Source organism: Pipistrellus hanaki (genome assembly GCF_964339955.1).
Source record: "Pipistrellus hanaki genome assembly, chromosome: 19".
Classification (NCBI taxonomy): Eukaryota; Metazoa; Chordata; class Mammalia; order Chiroptera; family Vespertilionidae; genus Pipistrellus; species Pipistrellus hanaki.
The window spans coordinates 340,342-363,635 of record NC_140521.1 but is presented as its reverse complement, the minus strand read 5'-3'; the positions used below and the strand labels follow the sequence as shown (position 1 = coordinate 363,635).

At 55.6% G+C, this 23,294-nt stretch overlaps 1 protein-coding gene across 16 annotated transcripts in view; it reads left to right on the top strand.

The window, feature by feature from the left end:
- The first annotated feature begins 210 nt into the window (after positions 1 to 210).
- The window catches only part of EP400 (E1A binding protein p400), a 56,557-nt gene continuing 33,473 nt past the window's right edge, over positions 211 to 23,294 (top strand). For 6 of the 16 annotated variants that reach the window (XM_084867397.1, XM_084867404.1, XM_084867401.1 and 3 more), the window contains exons 1-11: positions 211 to 1,264; positions 6,740 to 8,085; positions 9,497 to 9,607; positions 17,516 to 17,606; positions 18,738 to 18,845; positions 19,348 to 19,730; positions 20,274 to 20,567; positions 21,202 to 21,387; positions 21,701 to 21,841; positions 22,296 to 22,374; positions 23,107 to 23,156. In XM_084867397.1, the coding sequence (XP_084723523.1) occupies positions 6,775 to 8,085; positions 9,497 to 9,607; positions 17,516 to 17,606; positions 18,738 to 18,845; positions 19,348 to 19,730; positions 20,274 to 20,567; positions 21,202 to 21,387; positions 21,701 to 21,841; positions 22,296 to 22,374; positions 23,107 to 23,156 (2,754 nt within the window). In that variant the 5' untranslated portion in view covers positions 211 to 1,264; positions 6,740 to 6,774. The remainder of the gene's footprint in view (positions 1,265 to 6,739; positions 8,086 to 9,496; positions 9,608 to 17,515; positions 17,607 to 18,737; positions 18,846 to 19,347; positions 19,731 to 20,273; positions 20,568 to 21,201; positions 21,388 to 21,700; positions 21,842 to 22,295; positions 22,375 to 23,106; positions 23,157 to 23,294) is intronic. The other 10 variants (XM_084867399.1, XM_084867398.1, XM_084867406.1 and 7 more) reach the window with 7 other exon arrangements.

The window sequence follows — 23,294 nt, the reverse complement described above, 5'->3', positions numbered from 1 at the left end:
CAACTGCCCCTCTACTGTCCCTTTGATAGCCAAGCTTTCTTCCAGACATTCTCAGGGTATGTAGTATCAGAGAGGGCATGGGCACCTGCATTTTGATGAGGAGTGGATCGCTTTCACCTGCATTTCTTTTTTTTAAAAAAAATAAAATTCTAAATGGAATATAAAACTCATTTTTTCAATGTGCACAATTAAGTAGTTATTTTTTAAAAATATATATATTTTTATTGATTTCAGAGAGGAAGAGAGAAAGAGGGAGAGAAAAATATCAATGATTCTTTCGCTGCCTCCTGCACATCCCACACTGGGGATGGAGCCCACAACCTGAGCCTGTGCCCGGCCCGGGAATCAAACCTGGACTTTCAGTCTCCAGGCTGATGATGATCTATCCACTGAGCAACCCAGCTAGGCTAGGGCTCACTGTGGTTTTGCATTTCTCGGACCCCTGATGAAAATGTCCTCACTAGCCGTTTCCTTCTGTTTTCTTCTGCGGCATGTCTGCCGAGTTCTTTGCCCGTTACCGAGTTGGAAATCCTTTGCTTCGGATACATGCGCCTTACCCGGCAGAGGCTTTGCAAATGCTCTCTTTCAGCCCCGGGGCTGTCCTTTCTCAGCGGCGTCATCGGAAGCACCGAGTTTTGAATTTTGCTGACGTTCAATGTACCCGTTTCTTCTTTCGTGACTTCGGCTTTTGGTGCCACTTCTAAAGAAACCTGCGCTGTGAGGCTGGGACGCCTGCGTTTTGCAGCATCAGGGTCGCTTTTGCAAGTGGGAGTGAGTCGGGGTCCCGGGTCCGGCGTCATGGCTTCATGGGCGGGCGCCCTCGTCCCAGCATGTTTTGTTGAGGAGCCCAGTGATTTGGGGAGGTGACTCCCTCTGCTCCGTTCTCCCTCTCTCCCCTCGCGGAACTCACCTCCCATACCGTACACTCCCGGCGAAGTCACTCCGATCGCGATGAGCAGCTGGGCAGCTGTGCTTTAGGGCTCGGTCGGCCGCCGACCCGTCGGCCCACACCCTCGCCCGGCTTCTCTAGCCCGCCAGGCCGTCTCGATGCCTCGCGCCCGCTGACGTCACGCCGGCCGCCAGCGCGCAGCTGCGGCGCGGGCGCCAGTCCCTTCCGGCTCGCCGTAGCAGGCGCGCCGCCGCTATTTCCGCCCGGGGCCCCGGATGCTCTGGTCCGATCCGAGCGGCGCCGCCTCTACCTCAGCTGCCGGCTCCCGGCTCCCGACGCCAGTCCGACGCGGCGGGAGCGCCGCCCAGGCCCTGGGTAAGTGGCGTCGCGGAGGACGGGCGGAGAGGTTCCGGGGGCCTGTGCCGAGGGGCCTGTCGCGGCCGCCTCCCCCGGGCATCGCGCCGAGAGCAGGCCGCGCCGCCGCCGCCACCGCCGGTGGGCGGGGCCTGTGCGCGGGCCGGACTCGGGTGGGCGGCGAGGGGGTGGGCCGTGCGGCCTACGCCTCCTTTCTTCCCCGCCCGCCGCCTCCCGGAGCCCCTCGGCGGGCGCGCGTCGCGGTGACGGGTGGGCTGGGCGCGGAGACGCGGCCGCCGGGCCGGGGGCGCGGGGCGGGGCGGGCGGGCGGCGCTGCACACCTGACGCGGGCCGCCCGGGCCGCGGGGTGCTCGGGGCGCTCTTCACGGTCCGCGTGACGGGAGCCCGGCGCGGGGCTGGCGCTTTCATTTGAATCTCGTTCTCGGGTTCCGGTGCCCAAGCGCCTCAGCAAGTGGGTGGGCGTCCCCACGCGTGGGTTCTGCGCGCGCGGCCCGGCCGCCCAGGTGCGGGGAGCAGGTGCAGAGGGAGCGTCATTGGTGAGGCCTGTGCACGCCCACCGGCCCCGGCCCGCGCCCCCGCCCCGCGGCCGAGCCGGCCGCCCCCCTCCGGCCCCCCGCAGCCCCGGTGTCAGCCGCAGAAATAACGCAGCGGAACTTCCGCAAATAGCACTTAGGCCCCGGCTTAGAGATGCGTGTCACCCTCTTTACTTTGTGATGAAGCTTTTACGTGGGTGCAAATGAAATGGTCTTTGTAACTTTAAAATTAACATACTCTCTGAGTGGTTGGGAAAATGGAGACATGTATTTTATTTTTTTAAAATATATTTTATTGGTTTTTTTTGTTGTTGTTTTTTTCTGAGAGGAAGGGAGAGGTAGAGAGTTAGTAAGAAACATCGATCAGCTGCCTCCTGCACACTCCCTCCATTGAGGATGTGCCCGTGATCAAGGTACATGCCCTTGACCAGAATCAAACCTGGGACCCTTCAGTCCGCAGGCTGATGCTCTATCCACTGAGCCACACGGATCAGGGCTGGTGACATGCATTTTAAAACTTGAAATCATTCGACCACCCAAAGATACGCACAACAGTTCCTTTTTGGCCCCCTGTTCTACCGATGCAATTTCTTTTCTTCTCCCTCTCCTCCTCCTCATTTCCATCCTCCTCCTCCTCCTCCTCTTTGTTTAATTGCAATTGTATAACGCAGTTTTGCGTACATTAGCGTGGTCGTGTGCCATTGAGCCTCTACAGCAGCGGTTCTCAACCTTCCTAACTCCGCGACCCTTTAACACAGCTCCTCACGCCGTGGTGACTCCCAACCATAAAATTATTTTCGTTGCTACTTCATAACCTGTAATGTTGCTACTGTGAATGAATCATAACGTAAATAGCTGTGTTTTCCGATGGTCTCGGGCTCTACAGCAGCGGTTCTCAGCCTGTTGGGGGTCACCACGACGTGAGGAGCTGTAGTAGAGGGGCGTGGCGTTAGGAAGGTTGAGAACCACTGCTCTGCGGTCCTTGCTGGTAGTGCCTGCCACAGTTCCTTGTTTAGTTAAACACGAAATTTCCGCAATAAGACTCAAACCGGCTGTTTGATCCCAAACATTTCCACGTGGGGCCTCTCTGCAGTCAGCCCCGCCCCAGCCCTCGGCACGTGTTGGCCGTGTGCTTCTGGGTGCCCGCTGGAGGAACTCCGCGGGATGGAGCCTTGGAGTCTGGCCTCGCTCTCGGCCCGGGGCACGGAGGTTCACCGCGGTGGCTGCAGGGCTGAGCGTTGGTCTCTTCCTGCCGCTCGGTGGTGTCCCAGGTGTGGGTGGGCCAGGGTCTGCCCGTGCACCTGCTGACGGGCGTTCATGCGAGTAAATGAAGTTCACGCTGCGTGGTGCTCACAGGACAGCGGCACGCAGACATGGCAGCTCCTCTGCTTCCTCCCGCTCCTGACTTGTCCCTGGCTCGGTACGAGCTCTCCCAGCTTTCCTTCTGGACACGAGAACCTGCCGCGGACTCCCCCACCAGAGTGCCGCTTTGGTGCTGGGCGGAGGGTGAAGCGTCTTAGGGCAGGGACTCCTGGCTCCCATAGGGCACGTGCGTCGGCAGGCACAGTGCAGCCGGGTGCTAAAGTGTCACGGGCGACCATCAGGAGAGAAGTGCCTCCCAGGCTCTGCAGGCCGGGAGCAGCAGGGTGATGAGTTCGGGCTCAGCGTGGCCACTTAGTGCGAAAGAAGCACTTCTTCTGCTTGTCCGGCCCTTCCCGTCAGGCTGACTGTCCAGTTCAGGGGCTCTGGTCCATCGGCCCAGGGGCCGCCACCTTCGCCATGAGTTTGGCATGTGGGCTGTGAGACTCAGGGGACCCTGGCCACACTGAGCTGGGCTTACTGCTGTAGCCACGCACCAGGGAATATGGGGTGCAGTGAATCCTAGGTGGTTGTCAGCCGCGGTTTGCCCAGTTTGTATGACGTGGAATTGGTATGTGTTAGGAACCAGTGTGGGACCTTCACACTCAGAGGGGAGAAGGATGGGTGTCGTGTTAGCAGATGGGACTTTATTTGTTGAGCCACTTCTGGTGATACCACCTAATACAGACAGTACCTTTTCCTATAGTGTTTTACAAGGACAATTTCCAACATACATAGACTTGAAAGAACTTTGCCTACCAACTGTAGACCCATCACCTAGTCTCTGTGATTGGCCTCTTCCTTTACCTGTTCTATCACACCCATCCGTCCCCTGTCCTTTCCCCCTTCTGAGGCGAAGGCAGTGTCCACATACCGTGTCCTGCGCTGTGCTTCTGGACTCACTGGGAGTGCTGGGCCCCTCTGCACCGGCCCTGGACACTGGGAGTGCTGGGGCCGCTCTGCACCGGCCCTGGACACTGGGAGTGCTGGGGCCGCTCTGCACCGGCCCTGGACACTGGGAGTGCTGGGCCCCTCTCCACCGGCCCTGGGAGTGCTGGGCCCCTCTCCACCAGCCCCTGGCGCCCGCCTTGCCTTTCACTGTTGCAGGGCTCCCGTCGATGGGACCTCCGTGGAGTCAGCCAGTCTGCAATGCGGACCACTCTGACGTCCAGCGTTTGTGCATTTGCAGATAACCCATCGTGAATACCCGCGGTGCTTATGTATTTTCACGTTGCAGGCGGCTGTCAGGGTGCACGTGTGTGGGACTGCCGGGTCTAGGGACAGAGCGGGTGCCGTTGTTGAGTGGGCCAGGCCTGCTGCTCGCATTCTGTTTCTGAGGTTGCAGTGCCTCACGAGTGTGCTGCCCAGCTTCCAACTTTATGTCAGCCTGATAGGTGAGAAACGCTGTTGCAGCTCAGTGTTAATGTGCATTTTTATTACGAATGATGGATTTACAAGTAGATGTGCTTGAAAAATTCAGCTTCAAGTCTTCTCTTGGGGTTACTCTGGCTTTACTGTTTGTTTTTGTCACAGGAAACCCCACTTTATCAATACAGGCTGGGAGGGAAGGGACTCGGACACAGGGTTTGTCACTGGGAGCAGCCTGTAGAGGATTGTGGTCTGAGCAGGAAGGCCGAGCTGGTCCTGGTTTTGCAGCGACGTCTCTCGGACCTGGTCCCTGCTCCTCGTGGGCAGTGCTGCCCTGGAAGCCATGAGCTGGCGGATCCGACCCAGCTTCTCCGAGGGACTTGGGAGTTAGAGACGCAGTGAGAGGGACATGTGTTGCCGTTGGTGGTGGCTTTGCTCTGCATGGGTGCCTCCACCACATTTCTGGGGAGTGTTGTTAGGTAAGCAAGGATTTGATTCCCGGTCAGGGCACCTGCTTGCATTGTGGGCTCAGTCCCCAGTGTGGGGCTGTGCAGGAGGCAGCCAGTCATGTTCCTCTTTCTCAAAGACAAATGAAAAGTCTTAGAAAAAAGAAATCAGGACCTAGAACTCGTATTGAAAACAGTGGCATACCTCAGAGTCGCTCCCACGCTGTGCCCACCCTGGTGCCCATCACATTCCTGGCTTTCTGCTTGGAGGGCAGTGTGGGAGTGGGCTTCTGGCGGTCATGAGGCTGCTGCTGGCTGTGGCCCTGACTTCCTGCTTAGATGGACTTGTTACTGTTGCCCCCGACCTTGAGACTGTTTTCAGAGACAGCCATCAGGAAGTGAGTGCCTTCTCTGAGGGTCACCCTGAGTTTTCTCAGCCTTCACTGGTGTAACTGTCATCCGTAGCTTTTGATTTCGTACAGATGTGTACCGTACTCAGCAGTTCCTTCTTATGTATGTGCATTGCAGCTCTGTAAGTGTTTTAACTTTCCCTTGTGCATTTTCTCTGATAAGCATGGTGCCTTGAACATGAAATGGTGTTTCTGCGGGTCTAGGGGAGGGGAGTCGGCAACACCATAAGTAGGAAGCTAGTGTCTGTGAATGCTGAGGGCTTAACTATTAAAGGAGCCATTTTTGAGCCCATGACCCAGCCCTGCAGGGGCAGATGGCCCTGGTTCCACTGGACACCGAGGCTCCAGCCGTGTCTGCGTGGGAGCCTCGCCCCTTCTTAGCTCAGAGTTCCCCACTCCATCTCGGATGGCTGTCCCTTCCGCTCTCCCCGCTCTCTCGTCGTCTGCACTGAGTGGTTGGGGCTGGGAGCAGTGGCACCAGTTCCCAGAGTCCCAGGACGTGATGGCCTCCGGTCGCTCCCTGTCTCCCTGTGAGAGTTCCTCCTTGGCAACCCCTCCCGGCCCTCACGGAGGACACTCGGCGTGAGCGCCCTCAGGTTTTGGCTGGCTCCTATGACGGGCTGGACTCTTCCCGCAGGAGCGTGGGGTGCAGTGTCATGGGGACTCCTGAGTTGGGGCTTGATCAGCAGTAGCTGTGAGGTAGCTCAGGTGAGCACGGGAACTGCTGTGGTGAGGGATTTGGCTGCATCCTGGTATGGAGGGGTTGTGTGTGCAGCCCGTTCCTGCCCGGAGAGACAGGCACCGCCCCAGCACGGTGGAGCACAGAAAAGCCCTGAGCGGGGAGCTGCTGGGAAGAGCCCCTGGTCACGGAGCCAGCGCGGAGGTCACATCCTGCTCGGCCCTGAGAGCTGGTGCTTGTTACCTTCCCAGGAACCAGTTGGTATCCCCCCTCGTGCCAGGCTGTGAGGGGACCAGTCCCCCGTGTGTTGAAGGAGACCTTCCGTGTGTCCATGGCTCTATGTCAGGGGTCTTCAAACTACGGCCCGCGGGCCACATGCGGCCCGCAGAGTAGTCTGATCCGGCCCGCCAGGTTTTTTGGGCAGTGAGCGCAGCCGAGGTGTTACAGTAGGAATTAGTAGTTCATATAGTCCGGCCCTCCAGCTCTCTGAGGGACCATGCTCTGGCCCCCACTTTAAAAAGTTTGAGGACCCCTGCTCTATGTGAACTGAGACTGTCCTTTGCACCAGCTGCCGGTGGGACAGATTCACCATCCGGTGCTGCTGACCAGTCTTGTAATAAGGGGTGATCAGACGGTTATATTTGCCTCTAAGTAACTTGATTTCAACTTTGATTTTTCAGGAGAACACTAAGTTGGATAAAAACGGGGGGCGATAATGCACCACGGCAGCGGCCCTCCGAATGTCCAGCACCAGCTGCAGAGGTCCCGGGCCTTCCCCAGCAGCGAAGAAGAGCAGCAGGCCCACCCAAACCCACCCCCGTCCCCCGCCACGCCTTTTGCGCCCTCGGCCAGCCCATCTGCACCCCAGTCGCCCGGGTACCAGGTTCAGCAGCTCATGAGCAGGAGCCCCGTGGCCGGGCCGAACGTGAACCTCGCCCTGCAGAACGTGGGGCCGGTGGTGGCAGGAAACCCTCCGCTCACGCTGGCCCCGCTGCCTCTCCCCAGCCCCACCTCTCCGGGCTTCCAGTTCAGCGCCCAGCCCAGGCGCTTTGAGCACGGATCACCGTCCTACATCCAGGTCACCTCACCACTGTCCCAGCAGGTGCAGACCCAGAGCCCCACCCAGCCCAGCCCGGGGCCGGGGCCAGGCTTACAGAATGTGCGGGCAGGCGCCCCCGGGCCTGGCCTGGGCCTGTGCAGCAACAGCCCCACCGGGGGCTTCGTGGACGCCAGCGTGCTGGTGAGGCAGATCAGCCTGAGCCCGTCCACGGGCGGGCACTTCGTGTTCCAGGAGGGCTCGGGCCTCGCCCAGATGGCCCAGGGAGCCCCCGTCCCACTGCAGCATGCGGGCACTCCCATTGCGATGCGAGAACGCAGACTGTCCCAGCCCCACGGGCAGCCCGGGGGCACCGTGCACCACCTGGGGCCCCAGAGCCCCGCGGCCTCGGGCGGAGCTGGCCTGCCGCCCTTGGCCAGCCCCGGCCACATCACCACCGCCAGCCTGCCGCCCCAGATCAGCAGCATCATCCAGGGGCAGCTGGTCCAGCAGCAGCAGCAGCAGCAGCAGCAGGTGCTACAGGGGCCACCGCTGACCCGGCCTCTGCTGCCCGGGGTCGGGGGGGCTTCGGCGTTCGGGATGACATCCCCGCCGCCCCCCAGCAGCCCTTCCAGAACCTCGGTGCCCCCGGGCCTCTCCAGCCTCCCCCTCTCGTGCTCGGGGAGCAGGAAGGCGCCCAAGAAGCTGGAGGAGATCCCCCCGGCCTCCCCGGAGCTGGCGCAGATGCGGAAGCAGTGCCTGGACTCGCACCTCCGGGAGATGGAGGCGCTGCGGGAGGCCTTCCGGGAGTACCTGACGGAGCTGTTCTTCCTGCAACACCTGCAAGGGAACATGATGGACTTCCTGGCCTTCAGGAAGAAGCACTACGCCCCGCTGCAGGCTTACCTCAGGCAGAACGACCTGGACCTGGAGGAGGAGGAGGACGAGGACGAGGAGGAGGAGGAAAAGTCTGAGGTTATCAACGATGAGGTGAGAAGCGGCAGCTTAATGCTTAGAGGACTGTGCTACGCAGGTGTGAGTCTAGGCAGCTGTGAACACAGGAGGCCCCGTGAGCCCAGGGTGCTGCTCAGACGCGGTTTCCTGAGGATTTGACCAGGAGCCATGGAAGGTGGATGTGCTGTTTTCTTCGCAGGAGGGAAGAGCTGCCCTGTGGTTGGGGGGCAGGGGCGGACCAGGTGCCTTCGCTGAGAGCAGAGACTCCGCCCCGGATGGAGAGCTAACCTGTGGCCGAGTCTGTGCCCTGGCCTGCGGGGTGCACCCCTTGGGCTGGTTTCCCAATTTTCACATTTTACTGAAATAGGTCCCCCCCCTCGAGTCACCATGAACGTGGATTTTAAACAAGGGGTTTAAATATAAATACATGTAAATATTGGTACGGTATTTTCATGATTAAAATACAGTTATTATGGCAAAACCAATTTTTAGATTTAGTCTTAGCTTTGAGATTATATTTTAAATTCACTCTTTTATAAATACCCATGAATGATACTTAGATGGCATCTTTTTTAAATGGTGAAAATTTTGGGTGCCTGGAATGGGTGCTTAATAAATGCCCGAATTGAGCTTTCTTGATACCATTGTGATTCCAACCCATTTACCTGCACTTTCTGAACAAGGAGCTAATCACAGCAGCGAGCGTGAGGTGGCTGTCACACTGTGCGTGTGCCTCTGTGTGTGTAGTGTACAACATGTTGGTGCAGCTGAGTTGGTTCTAGGAGACGGCTGACATACCTGAGTCTTTGTCACTCTTCTCCTGCAAAGAAATCGGCCTTTGTGAGCAAAACTGGTCTCTTTGCTCAGTCGTCCTCATCGACGTTTATGGGCGTATCTGTGTGGCTTTGCCATTTTGTGTTTTCTTTAACACCCTTTCCAGAATGGACCATTTTTATTTTCCAAATGAGGACATGATTATTGTGAGGATTTCCCCTCTGGAATAGTGAAATCCAGTTATCTCTATGTTTGTACACCGTGTTGTCTGTAGGTGCAGTGCCCCTACCTGTGCTTATGAAAAGGAAGTCCCTTTTTGTAACTTCCTGTTGAGCTGGGCCTCTCCATTCTGACCTCCCAAGGCAGCTGCTGGAGCACACTGCCTGGAGGTGGCCGGGCTTTGCTCCTGGACCGCCTGCGTCCCCACGTCTAGAATGTGCAGCTGTGCAGCCTGAGGACAGTGCAGCAGCGACTCCGATTGGAGTTCCTGCGAGATCGGCATTGAGTTAGGTTGCTATGTCATAAATCAGTGCATTGTCCTTTTGCAAAATTTGATGCAAAACATTCCATTTTTAAACACCAAACATCAGTGAGCTGTCAGTAAAATTCTAACAAAATTTTGAGCAGTCTTAAAAATCATGTTGCCTTTTTTTCTCAAAATATTTTCTCTCAGGTAAAGGTTGTGACAGGAAAGGATGGGCAGACTGGTACTCCCGTTGCTATAGCAACCCAGCTTCCGCCAAATGTTTCTGCTGCTTTTTCATCCCAGCAGCAACCATTTCAGGTACTTGTCAATGGTTCTCAAATGTAGCCTCATCCCAAACTTCCCCTTCATTCGGGTATTTTAACCTTCAGTTACTATTTGCTCTTAGCATTTTTTCCAGAGCCCATTCCTTATTAGAGAAATAAAGAAGCCTTCCTGCATCTAGAACTATACAATTAAGTTGCATGAGTGAACAACCCAGAGCTAATGCACTGTTTGTGTTGCCCTGTGCTGCAGTCGTAGCCGTAGTGTGCATGTCATCTAATCCCCACAGCCTGTCCGTGTGCCAGGACTCCTCGTGTGCTCTGTCTCATGTGGGCTCTTTCTGTGTCTTCTCTCTGTATTTTTGAGAACAGTGCGAAATAGAAGCAGTAAAAGAAAGATTTAAGCAGATGATAACTTGACAGTTTCTTAGCTGGAAGAAACACTGAGGTGAACGCTCCGAAATGAGAGCCTCGCACTTTAAATGGGTGTCAGTGAACGCAGACAGGTTACTTAAAATGTGTGGAAATGAAATCACTCAGCGTCCCAGGAACAGTGCTAAGGGTCTAAAAGTATAGGCCTGATTCTGGCAGTTTTGGAATGGGTTGTGCTGGGTTCTGAAACAGTTTCATCTTGGTGGTGCTAAGTCTTTTAAATTGTTAATTTAAAAAAATTTTACTTCTCAGCTACAGTTGACATATAATATTATATTACTTTCAGGTGCATAACAGTGATTAAACACTTGTGTAACTTACAAAGAGATCAACCCATACATCTAATACCCATGTGGTACACCATACATAGTTATTTTAATATTTTTATTTTTAATTTTGATAAAAATTTCAAACATAGGTAGTAGTTATGTAACAGTACAAAGAGCTCCCCTTGTATTCCTTACCCAAATTCACCAATTGTTAACTTTTTGCTCCATTTGCATTCCTTTCATTCTCTCTCATATCTGCACACACACATTCCCCCTGAGCTTTGGGGAGGAAGTGGCAGACATCCCGTCTGCACTCTTATCGCTAAGTACTCACCAGTCCCGGGGGAGCGTGCTCTCGGACCCGACCTCCAGATCGGGGCACGGTGCAGGGATGCCGTACGGCGGTGGCGAGGCCGCAGCTCAGACGCTGTCTCCTGCGGGCGATGGCCGCTGTGGTGTCCCTCGGTCTGGATCTTCGGTCTTCTTTCGTGTGGGCCAGCCCCTCGGTCTTCCGGGGCCTCTGCGTGTGAGAAGGCCAGCGCTTGTCGGGTAGTGTCCTTTGAAGGGGCTTGTCGATGGTTTTGTGCCTGATGCGGGTCATGCCGTTTGGAGGGGATGCCACCAAAGTGATCATGTGTCCAGCTCAGGTGCCACGTGAGAAAGCCGTGATGTCAGCTGTCGGCTGGTCCTGACCCTGGTCCCTGAGGCTTTCCCAGTGGACGGCTATTACTCTTCTTTGGGTGAATGAGAAGCAATTTGGGGGAACATAAGTTCAAGACCATATAAATATCTAGGATCTCACTAAACTTTCCACCACCAATTCTAGCATCTGTGCCGAGTCCTGCCAGAGTCGGCTGTCACCTTACGGATTGCATAATGGATTTTCTAATTCCATTATCCCTTTTACCTTGGTTAGTTGGCATTCTGCTATAACGACAAACTTTCTTTTCAGTTTTATATGTGGGTTCTCACTTTCACCGGTGGGTCATAACATGTCACTAACAGTATTCATTCATTTGTTCACTTGCACTTACTAACGTGATAGAATTGGCTCTTTCTGGTCTGCAGTTCCGTGAGTTGTGACAAACACAGGAAGCTGTGTGATCACATTGCGGGCAGGAACCAGGAATTCTGCACCCCCCGAGTGTCCCCTCCCTGTCTCTCCCTTCACCTTTGTCTGCACCGCTGGGATTGTGCCTTTCCCGGAAGGAGGTGTGCGTGGAGTCAGACAGTCTGTTGCCTTTCATCGGGCTGCTTGCAGTTGGCCCGGCACACGGGAGAGTCGCCCAGGTAGTTGCGTGTTTCCGTGGCGCTGAGGGGTAAAGTTAGGGGTGAGTGTCCACAGACCGTTCATGTGAACACACAGAGGCCTTCGTGGGGGTAAACCCTGGAGGACAGGAGTGCGGGGCTGTTCAGTTAGCTCCAGACAAACTGCCCGCCTTTCCACAGCGGGGTGCCGTGCCCACCTCCCAGGCGCCTGGGGTCCCCCTGACTGTCGGAGAGGTTTCCGTTTGCATGGCTCTAGAGACGAATGGCGATGGGCATGTGTACACGGGTCATCGCCACCTGGGTGTCGTCTTCAGGAGTGTCTGTTCCTTCCTTCGCCATCTTTTCTCGGGTCACTTGGTTTATTTTTTTTATTTATTTATTTTTTATTATTATTATTTTAAATATATTTTTATTGATTGTTTACAGAGAGGAAGGGAGAGGGAGAGAGAGCAACATCGATGAGAGAGGAACATCGATCAGCTGCCTCCTGCACACCCCCTACCAGGGATGTGCCCTCAACCAATGTACATGCCCTTGACCGGAATCGAACCCGGACCTTTCAGTCCACAGACCGACCCTCTATCCACTGAGCCAAACCGGTTTCGGCTGGTCACTTGGTTTATTGTTACACATGAGACTCTGTGCATATTCTGGATACGTATTTTTTTGTCAGCTATAGATTTGCAGTTCTTTTTCATTCTGTGGCTTATCTTTTTATTTTATACTATTTCAAAGAGCAAACGTTTTACAATTTTGTTGTCTTTTTCAATTTTTTTCTTTTATGGATTGTGCTTTTGACATCATATCTAACAACTGTTCAATCCAAGGTCACAAAGATATTTTTGCCAGTGCTTTCTTCTGGAAGCGGTATAGTTTCATGTTCTACCTTTTGGTCTGTGAAGTTTTGTATAACATGGAGAACTTCATGTCTTTGCATAGCCATATCCAGTTGGCCAGTGCCATTCCTGAAAAAGAGTGTCCTAAGTGTGTCTCATTGACTTTGCACGTGTGCCAGAACCACGTGGTCCTGTGCGAGAGCCTTTGGTTAGCCTCCCCTTCCACCTGGGTCTGCCTGTGGCTAGTGCCACCCTCTCCTCACTGCTGCAGCTTTTCAGGAAGTCTCAACATCAGAGGATGTGAGTTCTTCAACTTTGCTCTTTTTCTTTTCTCTCTCTTTTTTTTTTTTTTTTTATATTTTATTGATTTTTCACAGAGAGGAAGAGAGAGGGATAGAGAGTTAGAAACATCGATGAGAGAGAATCATGAGAGAGAATCATCTTGCACACCCCCTACTGGGGATGCGCCCGCAACCAAGGTACATGCCCTTGACCGGAATCGAACCCAGGACCTTTCAGTCCCCAGGCCGACGCTCTATCCACTGAGCCAAACCGGTTCCGGCTTCTTTTCTCTTTTTGTTAAGATTTTAAAATTTGTTTTTAGAGAGAGAGGAAGGGAGAGGGAGAAAGAAGCATCCATGCACACGCAAGAGCAATACATCCATCAGCTGACTCCTGCACACCTCCTACTGGTGATTGAGTTCACAACCTGGGCATGGGCCCTGACGGGGAATCCATCCAGGGACCTCCTGGTGCATGGGACAGCGCCCAGCCAGCTGAGCCACACCAGCCAGGTGGCGACTTTGCTCTTTTTAAAATTGTTTTGGTGATTCTAGATCCTTTCTCTCTTTTTGATATCTACACAACCTCCTCCCAGGCTTTTGACTGGGATTCTGTTGAGGCTGTTGGCCAGTTTGGGGGGAAGTTATGTCTTGACAATGTTGCATCTCGCGGTTCAGGAATACGGTACATCTCTCCGTGTACTGTGCCGATTGTTTTCTGTCTGCAGTGTTTTGTAGTGTTCAGCATCCCAAAGCTATGTGTGTGTTGTTATATTTATACCCCGGTATTCCTATTTCTCTGTGGTATTGTAACTGGTAATTAAATTTAAAATTTTTTGTTGTTCATTGCAAGTACAGAGTGTCTCAAAAAAATGTGTACACACTTTCACAGCTGATAGCTCAAGTTTGGAAATGAAATGTATTTTAATAAACGCTGCCTTTATAATTATTCAAAGTGTGTGTATACTTTTTTTGTGTTTTTTTTTTTTTGTGGGTTTTTTTTTTTGGGACATTCTATATATAGGAATACAGGTGATTATTTGAACCTGTATTCTGCAACTTTGCTAAACTCATTTATTTGTTTCAGGAGCTTTTTGGGTAGATTCCGTAATATATTCAACAGAGAGAATCATGTCTGCAAAGAAAGCAGGATTTATTTTTTGTTTTCCTATCTATATGTTTACTTCTTTTTCTTGCCTTATTGCGTTGGCAAAGACCAGAATAGGGGTGGTGAGAACAGACATTCTTACCTTCTTCCCAGTCTCAGCGGGAAAGCATTTAGTCTTTCACCATTAGGTCTGATGTTAGCTATGGATGTTGTAGGTGTCCTTTACCAGGGTAAGAAAACTCCTCTAATTATATTATTTATCATGAATGGATGTTGAATTTTGTCAGATGCAATTTCTGCATCTGTTCACATGATCTTGTGATGTTTTTCTTTTTGGTCTATAGATAAGGTGAATTATGGGTATTGAGGTATCGTTTATAAGCAGGGAGTGGATACAACTTAGGTGTGACAAGTGCCCATGTAACCCACGTGCCTTTCAAGATGCCCACTTAGGTCACACCCCCTGGTGCCCCCTGCTAGGCCTCTGCTGCTCAGTCCCCTCCGCTGTTCTGATGCCCAAACTATGTGACTGGCCATTTGGAGCCCTCTCCACACTGGCACTGGGCACTTCCGACACCCCCTTCCCTGAGACGCGCTCTGAGCACGCTCCTGCGGGCACTTCCTTTCCGAGGCTCGCTGGGCACCTTCCTGTCTGCAGCCCCGACCCGGGCATCGCTCTGAGGAGCCTGCTTCCTGTGGTGGGGAAACGAGTTTGAACCCAGTGCGCAGGTGCTGCTTGTGAGTTTGGTGCAGAGGGAGATAGGTTTGTTAGCCTGGAGGCTCAGAGCTGGCTCTGGGCACCTTTACTGAGTGCCTCGCGGAGTGTGGCGCACGGGCAGGTGCGAGCACGAGGGAGGGCCTGCAGGCTGCTGAAGAGGCTCGGTCACACTCACCGCGTGGCCGGAAAAATGACATTGGACAGAATCTGATGTGATCAGTGCGATTCTCATCACTTCTGACAGGAGTGAGCGTGGAGGAGGTGACCGTGGGCAAACCCTTTGGCCGGCAGAAGCTCTAAGGTCACTCACGTGTGTGCACCAGAAAGCCTGGTCTATAAGTTTAGCCCCAGACTGGAAAGAACCGAAATGCCCACCGCCAGCAGCGTAGGCCAGCGAGCGTGCACCCTCGGCAGAGGAGTGCTGACGGGAGTCGTCCGTCGCAGCATAGGGTGCTGCGAGGGCTGGTCTCAGCAGCACCCGGTGCCGCTCCTGGGCAGGGGAGGGTGCCAGGAGAGGCCTGTGCGGACTCTCCAGGGAAAGCTCTCTGGGCAGCAGAGCCAGCAGGTGCTGCGTGACACCAGCACTCGGGAGGCACCGCACAGGAGGTGTCCGGTCAGGGGCAGCACCGGCCCAGTGGTCCAGGGCGCCCTCACGCTCGCATCTCCAAGGCATAGGTTGTTTCTTAAGCCCTTTGATGACTTCATGGGTGGCCCTGTAATGCTTTCTCAGCTCTGTATATGGTTTTCCACGTTCCTCCTCAGCACTTTACTGTGAAAAATGTTGAGCAGAGAGAAAAGTTGGAGTCCCCAGTGAACATCCACACTCCACCGTTTAAATTGATTAACTTTACTGTGCTTTAAGAATTACATACATATGTTCATTCCTTTTGTATATAGGATATCCTATATAATAAAAGCCTATATGCTAAGTGTCTGCTTGACCAGTTGGCCATTCAATCATTCAAAGCGTAATATGCTAATGATATGCTAAGGCCACTCAACTGCCTGCTATGATGTACACTGACCACCAGGGGGCAGACAGTCGACTGGTAGGTTAGCTTGCTGCTGGGTCTGGCCGATGAGGACTGAGCAAGATGGTCTGGACACACCCTGGAGCCCTCCTGAGGTCCCTCCCGGCTGGCCAACCTCCCGTGTCCCTCCCCGGCCCTGATGGACGGTGCACCTGTAGGGTCCCTCGGCTTGGTCTGCGCCTCCCTTGAGCAACACTTGCTGTCCTGGTGACTGAAGCCCCCAGCGTGTCTCAGGTCCAGGCCTCTGGCCCTCTCTCGAGACTGTCTCAGCTCACTGGCCCCACCCACTCTGCTATCCAGCCTTCCAGTGTTTTTTTTTTTTTTTAATTTTTATTTCAGATAATTTAGTTTTCAGGTTTAGAACCTCCATTTGGTTTTCTGTTCTTTTCTTCTGTCCTCCATTTCGACATGCTTCCTTTATGTCCCAGTGTAGTTACTGAAGCCACTGGCAGATCCTCGCTGCCCAGTCCCAGCACGTGGGCCGTCTGTTTGCTGTCCGGCGGTGGTTTGGAGCGTGGCTCCTGCTTTCCTGTTGCTCTGTGCTTTGGAGCAGTTTGGACTTGGATTTCGAAGGCTGTGACTGGCAGGGTGCTTTTCTCGCACAGCGAGCCATGGCAATGGCCTTGGAGCCACGCACTCCATCTCCCGAGCGTTGGCGGTGTTCGTGTCGGCGGGGTTCCGGGGGCAGCGGTGCTGGTGGAGAGGGCAGACGGTCCTGTGGCAGGTCTCCGTTCTCCCTGCTGGCGTCCTGCCCTGCCCCCGTGATCCGCAGGCAGCGTGGCCGGCCCGTCCCCTCAGTCCTGCAGGCCCCAGGTCCGTCCCTGAGGCTGTCTGCTGTTCCTGATGTTCGGTTTCTTCTGGAGTTTGTGTGTGTTGGGAGTATTTCTGGTCCAGTAGGACGGACTTGACACAGAGCCTTTCTCACTTTCTTTTATTAAAAACAAAACAAAACCCTTCTTCTGATAAGTAATGCAGGTTCATGGTGAAACATTTGGGAAATTAGGAAGGTGCACGTACACACAGAAGATGGATTAATCCCTGTAATTCTGTCCCCAGAGATAACCACCGTTCACACATCACCTGATTTTCACACCATTCTTTCTTCTGCCCTCTCTCTCCCTCCCACCTCCCCTCCATCGTCTTCCTTAGATGTAACTGGGCACTGCCTCTCCTTCTGGTCACTCTGAGCCGTCCTCTGGGAGGCAGCGGCCTGCGGCCTGGCGGGTACAGCCAGGTTATATCCACTGCGCGGGCCCCGAGGCCAGCCGCCCCTCATGGAGCAGCGGCTTCAGGCATTTGTGACTTTTCATTTAAAACGCCTCCCTAAGGAGAGTGACCGTCACTGAGCTATTAGAACAATTAGCGATGAGCAGCTCTTAGACATCGTCCTAGTGTTCAGCCTCCCTGCAGGTGAGGTGCAGAGGTAGAAGGCGCAGGCGCCAGACTGCGCTCAGCTTTGGCCAGCGGCTTTCCTGCAGACATTTACAAAGACCTGTTTCACTCACTCACTACATCACGGAGGGCCCACTGTCCAAACACCATTGGGAGATGCAAGTTAATCCTACTTACTAATGGGGGTTTTCGTGTCATTTTCCTATAGGAAACCAGTCCTACCCTTTCTTTTCATTATTCAGCTTTTGTTTGGGGGTACGTGATGACAGGCAGGGTGACGGGCCAGGGAGGCTAAGCCGGAGTCCGCCTCAGACTCCCCGTTCCCGCAGCAGCCCCCTGCTGTGCTGGGTGCACACCAGCTCGTGTAGGTTCGTTTAAAGCCAGAGCGATAGGTCTTTTACAAGTCCTTTTTCCTCCCAGAGGTAAGTCAGAACTTCAGATTACTCACAGAAATATACATTGCATATGTATATTTAAACACATTGGCTAGATAAAATATTTCTTTCATTAAAAAGAAATAAGGTCAATGCTCAGGGTAATTATGATAGTTTTAGTTATCTTTGTAATGTACTTAAATGACCAAAATCTGATTCTTTAATTTCTTTTCAGCAGCAAGCCCTCGCAGGGACCCTGGTGGCAGGGGCTGGCGGCGCGATAGAGACGGACCCCTTTAAGAGGCAGCAGGCGGGACCCCCGGCAGGTATGTCACGGTCGGGCAGGACGCGGGTGGCCCCTGGCCCAGCGGCTTCTCAGTGGGACTTAGAGCTCACGGCCACGTGGTCTCAACTGGGAACGCTGAGGAGCGTGGTGCTGATTCGTTTCTCTCTGCTTTAAAGTTAACTTCCGTTTGGGGAGTATTTATGTGCATGTTCACGTGTGCTGAAGGTGCAGCTCATCGGTCACATGGGTGTGTCTGTTTTGATTTTTAGGTGCACTGCTGGGCTTTCCAGTCCTCATGCCATGATTGAATGTAAAACCATTTGCATGGTATCCATCGCATAGGCAGTGCTTTCTTTATCCGTCAGACCTGGTTGGTGTTCATTTGTCAGCACCACCTTTTTTCTGGTGCTTTCAACATACTGAGCACTAGTCTCATATTTTTTCCTACAAGTTTATCAGTATATCTTTTTTAAAAATATGTTTTTATTACTTTCAGAGAGGAAGGGAGAGGGAGAGGGAGACATCAGTGATGAGAGACTCATTGATTGGTTGCCTCCTGCAAGCCCCACTCTGGGGATCAGGCTGGCAACCTGGGCATGTACCCTGACAGGGAATCGAACTCTGACCTCCTGGCTCATAAGTCGACACTCTCTGAGCCACACCGGCCAGGGTGTCAGGATATCTTAAGGGGAAACTCCTAGAAATGAAATGGCTGGATCAGAGCAACTTGCACTTAAGTGTCGGAGACGGTCAGTTGCCGTCCAGTTTCTGATCTCGTGAACAACCTCTGGGTGCTTTCCCCTCTCACCATGACGGATCTTCCCTCTGCGAGCCGTGTTCTCTGCCCGTGTCTGTCTGGCTCCATCCTTCCCGTGTCCCCTGTGAGAGCTTCTGACGGCCAGCCAGCCAGCCTGTGCCCATCGTGTGCTGCAGATGTTGTCTCTGAGGATGTTGCTTGACCTTTGCCTTTTCGTGGTGCCTTTTCTTATACTTGCACATCTTTAATGAAAAGAAATTATATTTATCCATCTTTTATGGCTTTTGGATTTTGGTTCATGCATAGAAAGGTCTCCCTGTTCAAATATTATAAAAACATGTGCACATGTTTTTTCTACTACTTTTGTGGTTTTACTTTTACATCAAACTGCACCTTTTCTGAAAATTATTCTAGAGCAGTCTAAACGACCGCGACTTGAAGTGGGTCACCAAGGGGTAGTTTTCCAGCACCCAGGGGTGAATACAGGAGTTCCTCTCCAGCAGTTAATGCCGACAGTTCAAGGTAAGACCCAGCGCCGAGCCAGCTCCGGTAGCTCAGAGGAGGGCATGCAGAGGCCTACTGCCCGCGCAGACTAGGACATGTGCAGTTGAGCTGGCCTGGTTGAAGTGGCTCCTGAACTCGGGTGTCTGAGCTGTGGTGGCACAGTGTGAAGACCCGGAGACTAGCTCCTGTCCCTTTACGGAGCCACTCGTGTCCTTGTCCTCCGCTTCTCTCCCGTTTCCACTCCTGTGTTTCCTAGTTGCTGCTGCCTAGGGACCCCGTGGCTGCTCAGTGCTGTTCTGCTTGGTGCTACCTTGCAAAGGCCCAGTGCCTTCTGTCCTTCTGCGTGTGCTTATTGATAACATTAGCTCTGCTATGACTCAGATTTCCCGCCAGTTAAACTCCCCGATGGCGCGGTCATTCTGAGGGACGGGTCTGTGACAAGCCCTGGGAGGTGACGTCTGACCGTGGCGAATGCTCTCGAGCTCGGAGTCAGTGCTGGTGGGTCTTTCCTGTCTTGCAGGAGGGATGCCTCCCGCCCCGCAGGCCGCCCAGCTGGCCGGACAGAAGCAAAGCCAGCAGCAGTATGACCCATCGACAGGGCCTCCGGTACAGAATGCCGCCAGCCTGCACACACCTCCACCGCCACTGCCCGGCAGGCTGCCCCCGGCCGGCCTTCCCGCTGCACCCCTGCCGCCCACGCTGCAGTGCCCACCGCAGCCGCCGCTGGGGGAGCCGCCGGCACAGCTGCACGTGGCCACAAAGGCCCAGCAGCCCAGCACCCCAGTCCCTGTGCCCCCCGCCAGCCAGCTCCCCGTGCCCCCGCAGGGCACACAGCCGGCCCTGCTCGCCCCCGTACCCGCGAAGGCGCAGATGCAGGCCCCTCCGCCGCCGTCCCAGCCGCAGGTACTCTGACCGCGGGCTCTGCGGGGTGGGGGGGACAGGGCAGGTGTGACAGGTCAGCCAGCCGCAGCTGAGACGTGTGTGTTTGTAAACAAGGATGCTGGTGACCGAGTTGTCCCTGCTGAATCATCAGGAAAAGATGGTTCTGGTTGCCTTGCTCAGAGCAGAGAGCGTGCGGAGGTGCTTGTAGCCACTGTGCCGCTGGATGTGCCCAGGAGGCCGAGGCGGGGCAGGCGCCCGGGTGCCGTTGGGGAGATGAGACTGCTCCTACCCGTTGGCCAGGCTCCCCTGGGCCCGGGCCCTGACTCTGTAGACATGTCCAGGGGAGTTCCCAGCTGGGACCCAGCGACACAGGGAAACGCTGAAGATACAGAGAAGAGGCTGGGAAAGGACAGGCTGAGACGGGACAGCATGGACAGGCGCTGTTCACAGTGGGGTCTTAGTTGACAGGCTGCGGATGGGGTTTAGTTTGTGTGTGGTTGTGTGTGCTGCTGGGTGGGGGTGCCATGGCGTGCCTTCACCTGTTACCTCCTTTCTGCCCACCAGATGGCGGCATCCGCAAGACCACCCACAGACCCCGCACAGCCCAGTCCTCGGCCCCCGCCCACCTCTTCCACCTCGTCCATCACTCCCGGCAGTGGCTCCGGCCCAGGGCCCTCGCCAGCACGGGCCTCCCCGGTGAATAGACCCTCCTCAGCAGCCAGCAAGTCTCTGTCTCCAGTCACCTCCCGGTCCCCAGGGGCAGCTGTGTCAGCCCCCCCAAAACCACAGAGCCCAGCTCAGAATGCGGCTGCACCCCAAGACGGTTCTCAGGACAAGCTGGCAGAACAGATGGCACTGGTGAGGGGCTGGTGCCCTCGTCCTGTGACACGTGGCTGCACTCAGGTTGGGAGGCAGCAGTTTGAGCTGCACGCCCGGCAGTGAGGGTGGTTGGCTGCTTTGTGGCCAGGGACCATGATTGAAGCCAGTCCTGTGACCCTGTCCTGGAGGAGGGGGACTCGTGTGGTCTTCTCTTGCTGAAGTCAGCGGCCTGGGCTGCTGTCCTCGCAGGCCGTGGATGAGGGCCGGGATGTGGCGAGTGTTGTGAGGCTGGGGGACGTGCACGGGCCCCAGGTCGGTGAGGGTCACGGCCAGCCAGAGGTCTTCGCTGTTACCAGATGCAGCGGTTGTCTGTTCCACTTCATTTAAAGGAATTGAAAGGAACAAACAAAAACAGGGTGGGCTCCGATCTAGCCCAGTGGTCTGTGGCCAGTGTTCCTTGTCTCCCCGATGCCGGTGGGTCAGTGCAGATGCCAGGCCTGTGAGGTTTCCTGGCGAGTGAACGGGGGTGTGACGTGTTCTGAGGCTCCAGTCATCTGCCGTGCTTCCAACCTGGGGTCCCAGTCTTCCCTTTCCTTTGCTGCTGAGACTGCCGCAGAGCAGGCCTCACGCCTGTGGGGCCGCAGTCACCGATCCTGCGCTCCCTTCCCCCCAGGAAAACCACATCCATCAGCGGGTAGCCGAGCTGAGGAAGGAAGGCCTGTGGTCCCTGCGGCGGCTGCCCAAGCTGCAGGAGGCCCCCCGGCCGCGGGCGCACTGGGACTACCTGCTGGAGGAGATGCAGTGGATGGCCACCGACTTCGCCCAGGAGCGGCGGTGGAAGGTGGCTGCTGCCAAGAAGGTGGGTGAGCGGGGAGCCCTGGGTCACCGTCCACGTGGGGAAGCAGGGAGCCTGGTCTCTCCCCCCCCCCCCCCCCCCCAGCACTGACGGCCGCGGAGCACGGCCGCCCCTCGGAGGCTGAGGTCCTGGCTGAGAGCGTGAGAAGCTTTGTGTCGCCCTGTGCATTGGAGGGGGCAGGCTGGCCCTCAGGCACACGTGCGGGAGACACCCGATGGTGTTTCTCCTCTTCCGCCCTCTCCCTTCCTCACTCTGAAATCATTTTTTATTTTAAATGACACTTTAAGGAGGAAGGAACCTCGTGTCCTTTTTGTAGCTCGTCAGGACGGTGGTGCGTCACCACGAGGAAAGGAAGCTGCGCGAAGAGCGGGGCCAGAGGGAGGAGCAGAGCCGGCTGAGGCGCATCGCCGCCTCGGCTGCCAGAGAAATAGAGTATTTCTGGTCCAATATCGAACAGGTAAGCCTGGCATTGAACGGGTCCAGGCCTGGACTGCTGGGGCTGGGACGAGGCAGAGCGCTGAGGAGGGAGCGTGCGGGGGGTCCCGCCAGCTTAGCCCTCGGCTGTAGCTCTTAGGAGGGCTCTCGCTCTGCTGGTGGCTGTGCGTGGGCGTGTGGACACGCGGGGCGGCTGCTGGTGCTGCGTGAGGCCCATCGTCCCCGAGAGGCTGCCCTGGCTCCTCGGAGGGCTGGCAGGTCCCCCAGGCGCTGCTCTCCAGAGGGCGGCGCGCGCTCCGCCTCCTCCTTAAAGCGCTCTGAGCTCAGCACCTGGCGGGACGGGGCAGGTGCAGTTACTGCAGTGTCAGGGCGACGGCCCGTGGTGCTTGCAGACTGCGTGTGAGTTCCCCACCACTGAGCATTCTGGAGCCAGTTAACCTGCGGACACGTGCCTCTGTGCTGACTCTTGTGTTCAGGTTGTGGAAATCAAACTTCAAGTCGAGTTAGAGGAGAGGAGGAAGAAGGCCATGCACTTACAGGAAGTCTCCAGGAAAGGTATGGCCCTCCGTGAAGCCTCCCTCTTCCGGGCTGCACTCGGCCGGCCCCGTGCTCACCGGCACCTGGCGGCAGGTGGCTCCCCGGAGGCTGCCTGCCCGGCTGTGCGAGCCGTGGCGCCTGGTGGTCCCCTTGCCCTCGGCGCTGCTCTGCGCCTGTTTCCATTCTCCTGGGCTTTGCGGGAGCCAGAATCCGGGCTGACCAGCTCAATGTGCTGGTGCTGTCCGGCCTTGCACAGACTCCCCCGCTCTCCCACGCTTTGGGACCCTCCCTCGCAGCTGAGGTCTGAGCCTGTCTCCTTTGGCTCCTGGACAGGGAGGTGGGCGCCTGGAGCCCTGGGTGTAGCCAGTGCACGGCCTTGCTGCACTGCAGGGGCAGGGCGGGTGGGGTGGGTGGGACACTGACTCCCATCTTCCTGGTGTGGAAACTGGGTGGGGGGTGACTGCTGAGGTCACAGCTGTGCGACCAGTCGGGGCAGAAGAAGGGAGCTTGGCTGGTGGCTCCTGTTCCCCTCCGGACCCGGGAGGCCGGGCTCCTCCGAGGTCTCAGTGCTGAGGGCTGGGGCTGCCTGGGCCCCGGTGAGGGGGCAGTGGGCTGGCTCTGCATCGCCCCGGTCACCAGGAGGCGGGGACATCAGTGGGCGTGGCCTGGACAGGCAGAGACCCCCTGACGCGGTGAAGAGTGGCGCTTCCTCCGCTGTGGGGAGCGCGGTCACAGCACTTCTCTCTCTAGGGAAGGAGCCGAGACCCAAGGGCCCTGATGTGCTGCTGGAAAGTGTTCCGGTGAGTTCCGGGCTGTCGCTGGCCGGTGCGGGGAGCGTGTGGGTCAGTCTGTACCGAGGAGCTTCCTGCTCTTATCTGGGAGACACGCCCTTTCCCTGGGAAGAGCGGTTCTCTGTAGCGGGGGCCCAGGGGCGTTAC